General features: G+C 49.5%; 1 protein-coding gene across 1 annotated transcript in view; it reads right to left on the reverse strand.

Moving 5' to 3' along the window:
• LOC116911328 (NADH-cytochrome b5 reductase 1) overlaps positions 1-3,656 on the reverse strand; it is a 6,086-nt gene extending 2,430 nt beyond the window's left edge. The window contains exons 1-6 of the mRNA XM_032915246.1: positions 3,556-3,656; positions 3,156-3,305; positions 2,938-3,010; positions 2,409-2,515; positions 1,689-1,818; positions 881-964 (exon numbers count right to left, since the gene is read on the reverse strand). Coding sequence (XP_032771137.1) covers positions 881-964; positions 1,689-1,818; positions 2,409-2,515; positions 2,938-3,010; positions 3,156-3,305; positions 3,556-3,570 — 559 coding nt within the window. The 5' untranslated portion in view covers positions 3,571-3,656. The remainder of the gene's footprint in view (positions 1-880; positions 965-1,688; positions 1,819-2,408; positions 2,516-2,937; positions 3,011-3,155; positions 3,306-3,555) is intronic.
• Positions 3,657-5,799: the final 2,143 nt, after the last annotated feature.

Raw genomic sequence — 5,799 nt, forward strand, 5'->3', positions numbered from 1 at the left:
GAGGGTCCCTTGGGGGTAGGAACTCAAACATTATAGAGCAGGTCGGACGGTGCCTTTAATCCTCAGCACCTGGGAAGCAAAGGGCTGTCATATTTCTGTGAGGACAGAGTTCTGGGCCAAGCACGACTACATAACAAGATCCTGCCTCGAAAAACCAAAAACAACAAAAAGCAAAGTGATACAGATATTGCTAATGTCCCTTCTGATTAAGAGTTCTGGAACTCTGCTTAGAGGGGGTAAAAGCATGTTCTTCCGAACCAGGCAGAGTCAGGTTTGGCCATTACTAATTAAATAACCCTATAGAAACCAAAGCTCTTGGAGCCTCCATTCCCTCATTTGCAGAAGGGAAAGGCTCACAGTTACCTGTTTATAGGGTGGCGGGCTTCTAACGGATAGCCGTACTGTACACAGTGCCGTTTCTTTCTCTTTCCTGACAGTGAGGATCGAGCATGCCAGGGAGGTGCTCTCCCTCTGTGCTCACTCAACTGTCCAGCCTTGGTTAGAACTCTGCCTTTATGTACGCAGCCTAGGCTGACCCTACACTTGTGATCTTCCTGCTTCCAACCCCAATCCCTGGAACTCCAGGCCTGCACCACCAGTCTTGGCTTTTTCCTTCTCAATCACTCATACTTGGTTGTTTCCCTCCAAGTCATTAAATCCACCCGGTTGGTGGAAGACCCTCCTGATTTACTGCTCTCCTTCTGTCTCTGAATTTTTGTAACCATTCTTTCTACTTCCTCATGATTTCAGCTACCAGGGAAGTGTAGGCAGCGCTGGTCCCTAGATTAACGACTTGTCCTCTATTACCAACTCTGAGAGGAAACCCGCAGAGCAAACCCCTAGAGTGCTAAGCAAAAAATGTCCCTCAAGTGACACAGACCTGTCCCGCCAGCAATCATTCCCAATTTCTTAGCCACTCGCAGTTCAGGTGGAGATTTTTTGTTGGGCTGAATGTTAAAATTCCCTGGGAAGCCAAGTCAAGAGTTAGAGTCAATTAAAAAAAAAAAAAAAAAACGGGAACTAAGTAAACACACAGAACAGAAAGCATGCCGTAGGCTGTTTTAGCAGCTGCTCTGAAATCTGATCTCGGGACTTGGGCTTGGGTGGGGACTTGGGCTTAAGTGGACGTTAGAGTTAAAGGCAGGGACAATTACTCAGGAAGGACAATGGGGCTGGGCTGTCACTCCACACAGTGGGGGCACAGAAGCCACACTCAAGAGCCCAGTGATCCCACACAGCCTGGAAGATTCGTAGTCCGTGAGGGCAAAGGAGGTGTGCGGAGCCAAGATCTCTGGCGGAGAACTGCTCCCTGGCGAGGGTGGTAGGCTTGGGGCCAGGGTGACTTTACTTTCCCCAGTGGTCCAGAGCATCACCAGAGGCATGGCACAGTGCCCGGCTGTTTCCTTGGGAAGGACTAAAAAGCTTCCCACTTTTTAGCCAGAGGGAAGACTCTTTGGTAAGGGAAGGAGAGGCATAGGTTTACTTTGGTAATCTCCACACGGTGAAACCTGCCTTCCTGTAGCCTGGGTGCTTCAGCAAACTTTGCACAGGTACACCCATGCACACATGTGGATTTTGGTGGGGGATGGGACAGGGAGGTTAGGGATGGGACTGGGGCTGGGGCTGGGGACCCGGGACTGTAGGGACAGGAGAAGTGAGACTGTAGGAAGGAAACGACAGATAATCACCTTTCCCAGCATAACTGAGCAACCCACTCGGCCCCCGGAACTCTACCATATCCCCAATCTTCAGGCTATCCAGGTACTGAGACATCTTCCCTCCTTCAGGAAATTTGGGGTGCACACCTTTCAGATAAACCTGGTGAGGCAGGAAGGAAGAAAATGCCACATCTGAGATGTGATGAAAACCAAGTCAGAACCTATTACAACCCATAATCTTTTCTCCCTTCCCTTAGACCCACAAAGGACTCATTACTTCCTATTGTCAGAGGAATGTAGGACGCTTCTAAAAATCTCAGAGTGTTGGATTCCTCTTCTTTTAGTGTGTGTGTGTGTGTAATGTGCATGTGTATGTGTCTGTATGCACATGCATCTGTGTATATAATGTGCATGTGTGTGTGCACATGTATCTCTGTATGTAATATGCATGTGTGTATGTGCTCATGCACATCTGCCCTGGCGAATGTGGAGAGGCCAGAGAACAACCTCGGATGTTGGTCTGTGTCTTTCCATCTTATTTCAGACAGGATCTTTCTTGTTCTTGAAAGGCTGGCTGCCCCCATACTCTTGAGTTTCTGGTAATTCTCAGGTACCCATTTCCCCCTTCCCAGTAGAGGCATGCTGGGATTTCAACTTTTGCATGGGTCCAAACTGAGGCTTGGATCCAAGTGCTTTACCCCACAACCCAGCCATCTCCCCAGCCCCGAGATTTCCTTTCTATACACTTACCTTGATGACAAGATCTACATAGCCCCGGTCTTCATCGCTGGTGACAGGAGTGTAAGGCCTGATGACCAGACTGCCATCGATTTGGGCAGAGAGGTAGACGTGCTTACCTAGGAACCATGAGGAGGGTTACATGATTCCCAGTGGGTGTGTTGTGTCCTGTCACCTTTCAAAAGACTCAGATTTGAGAGAAAAGGGTGCTTTGTTTCTTAATGTCCCACAGAGAGCATCTCTCAGCAGTTTGTCTTGCCTCCTCCCACCTTTGAAACTCCCTACAGTCAGGCCCTTAGCAGCAGAGGATTTACACAATGGAAAGAAATGAATGTTTTCTGGGATATGAGGAGGGTTATACTAAGTCCTAAGAGGGAAGCCGACAGGAGGTTAGAGATGCCTAGGGGTACAGAAGCTACACCCTAAAGGAGTGGAAGGAGCTGAAGGATTGATGGAAGGGCGATGCTGTGCACAGGAGAAAACAGCTAAGCAATGGACTCGCTCTCATAGGATGTCAAGAAGCCCACACCCCTTTCCTTACCCACAGGCAGCCCCAGAATGTGGTGGGCGGTGGGCAGGGCAAAGCGGAACCTCCTGGTGTTGTGGCTCACTGTCTAGAGGATGGATGACAAGATATTTCATCTAGCAGGTCTGGCCTGACAAGTCCCTTGGAACAATCCAACCACCTTGGATGCTATCCCTCAAACTAGAAGAACTTCCGTTCACTCTCCCGGCCCAGCCCCCTTCTTCACAACTCACCGTCTTGTCCAGCAATCGCAGCAGGTACTTCTCATCCGGGTCCTGGAGAGTGACCTGTGGCCGGCGGGATCTTCGAACCAAGTAGGTACCCAGAGCCAGGCCGAACAGAGTAAACAGCCCCACCCCCAGAGTGGCTAGCAAGACCGGGCTCTGTGGGTAAAGGAGGAAGCGTGATTGTCACGGTGAGGGAGAGTCAGGGAGTGGGTGCGGGACCAGGGGTGGCGATCCCGAGCTCCAGCGAGAAAGCATGCCAAAACTGCAGGAGCAGCATACCCAGCCCACAGCTGGTGCAGGGAGACTCCGGCATCCAAGGTGGGTTTAGCACAGCCCCGCGGGGCAGACTGCCCAGAACCAGCGGAGGCGGTGACCCCAGGCTTAGGACACAGAACGAGGGTCTTACCGGCTGGATCCCCATGACTAGCGCCGTTCGGCTCCGCTAGGGCGGACAGATCCCACAATGCGCCGCGGGGCGGGCCCGGGGGCGGAGCTCTCCAGGGTGTGGTCTAAGGAGGAGGGCCCGACGGAGGCAGTACTAGTGGGGACCGTGCCCCGCCTCTTCCGTACGGACTAGGTGGTTCAAGGGCATGGGTATCTTGGCAGTCCCAGCCCCTCCTTTCTAGCTTTCTGGTCTCTGCCACTTAGGCCTACCCCAAAGGACCACAGTTTTGTCCAACATGGAGCCAGGCTAATTAGCATGATGAGAATTCTTCTAGCTGGTTTAAGAGTGTCACAGAAAGTCTGAGTGTTGAGCCTTACACAGGCTTAAAGTAGAACAGGAAGCTTCCAGATGGCATTTCTTGTTTTTGTTCGTTTTTGTTTTTTCTCCCAACAGTCTACTTTGCCAGACAATTCAAACGCCTAGCAAAGTCTCTTTCCGGAAGAGTGACAGGGCAACTTCATTTCCTAGTCCTTCAAACAAAACAACTGATTTTGCTGACAGAATTAGTTCAACAGAGTCAGTCAGGAGGGGCTGGAGAGATGGCTTTGTAGATTGCTTACTGCTTTTGTGGAGGACCCTGGCTCCATTCCCAGCACCCATATAGCTGCTTGAAACCGGCGCCCTAGTTCTAGGGGTTCTGGTGCCCTCTTCTGGCTTCCTTGGGCACTACACACACACACACACACACACACACACACACACACACACACACACACACACACAGAGAGAGAGAGAGAGAGAGAGAGAGAGAGAGAACACTTATACACAAAATAAAAATAAATAATAAATAAAATCAGGAGCTTCCTTTTGGTCCAAGTCAAGCTTCCCACCAAGTATGGTTCCTCACCAAACACAACAGTAGTGTTACCCAAGAATGGCTCTACCCCTTAGTGGCCTTGTGGCCTGGGGCAGACTGCTTGCTCCATTCCTTTGCATTTGTTTATCAATAGGTGGTGAATGTGCATCATAATCGGGTGTTTGGCTCATAGGGTTATTCTGATCCCTAGTGAGGTGTTCTTTCATTTAGTGTAATGCCTGTCAAAGAGCAAACTGCTAAAGAGATAGCAGCTACGACTAGAACTCAGAAGCCAGCAACTCCATTACGTCTATGGACTCAGCTCAGCTGAGATCACAAGCCTGAAACCAGAAGTAATAGAGACAAGCCACCGGAGCTGCCCATTTGCCAAGATGACCATGCTGTCTTGCACACATTTCCCAGACAGAGTGTTTTTCCTGTTTGGGATACAGTGACGGACGAAAGGTCCACACATGTCACTATCAACATAAAAATACGAGTCCCTTCAGGGTGATAGGAACAATGATGCCTTGGTCCTCAGTCAACTGTGAGTGATCCAAGAAAGGCTTTGTTTTCTTTCTCTGGGCTAGCTGACAATGTCACGCAGATCTGGGCACATTCTTGTCAGGAAGGGAACGTTAGATTGTGATAGGGCATGGTAAAGTGCCCAACAATGTACAGAAGGTTGAAAGAGGGAAGGGCGTGAATCTCTTCTGTCTATTTTAATTTAAAATTATCCGCTATTGTATTTTATGTGTGTGAATGTCTTGCCTGTATATATGCATGTGTATATGTATGTATGTATGTGTATATGTAGGTATGTATATATGTATGTATGCATTTATGTAGGTGTGTATATATGTATGTATGTGTATATGTATTTATGTATGTATATGTATGCCTTGTGCCCAAAGAGGTCTGAAGAACTGGAGTTGCAGATGACTGTAAGTCACCTGCCTGCGAATTCATGCGCCTCTTGCCTCTGCCTCTTCAGCATATCCTATTGGCCTGCATCACCACAACCAGCCTTCTTCCTTTTCTGTTTTGGGAGACCCCATGGGATTCTGTTCTGGAGCTTCTGCCTCCCCCGCCTTGCTGAAGCCAAGAAGCTAACCTGCTGACCTTTCTACTGCCCGGGTTCTGCCTAGAGAGGTCCCAGGTCCTCCTCCTCATACCAGGTGGGATGTGGCAGGAAAGATTACTTCCCGTTCAAAGGGGCATACTGTTAGAGTTCATCTCCAGGAGCCACAGGGCCAGGTATGTGAGACTGGCTTAACTTGGATACTCTGTGGTCTCAACTGTCATGTCACAGAGACAGGAAAAGCCTTTCAGGTAAGTAGACTATAACCACAGAGGGCTGACAAAAACAGGCCAATCTCCATGCCTTTCATGAGTTGCAGCCTAATGTC

This window comes from Rattus rattus, chromosome 10 (assembly GCF_011064425.1).
Source record: "Rattus rattus isolate New Zealand chromosome 10, Rrattus_CSIRO_v1, whole genome shotgun sequence".
NCBI classification, from domain to species: Eukaryota; Metazoa; Chordata; class Mammalia; order Rodentia; family Muridae; genus Rattus; species Rattus rattus.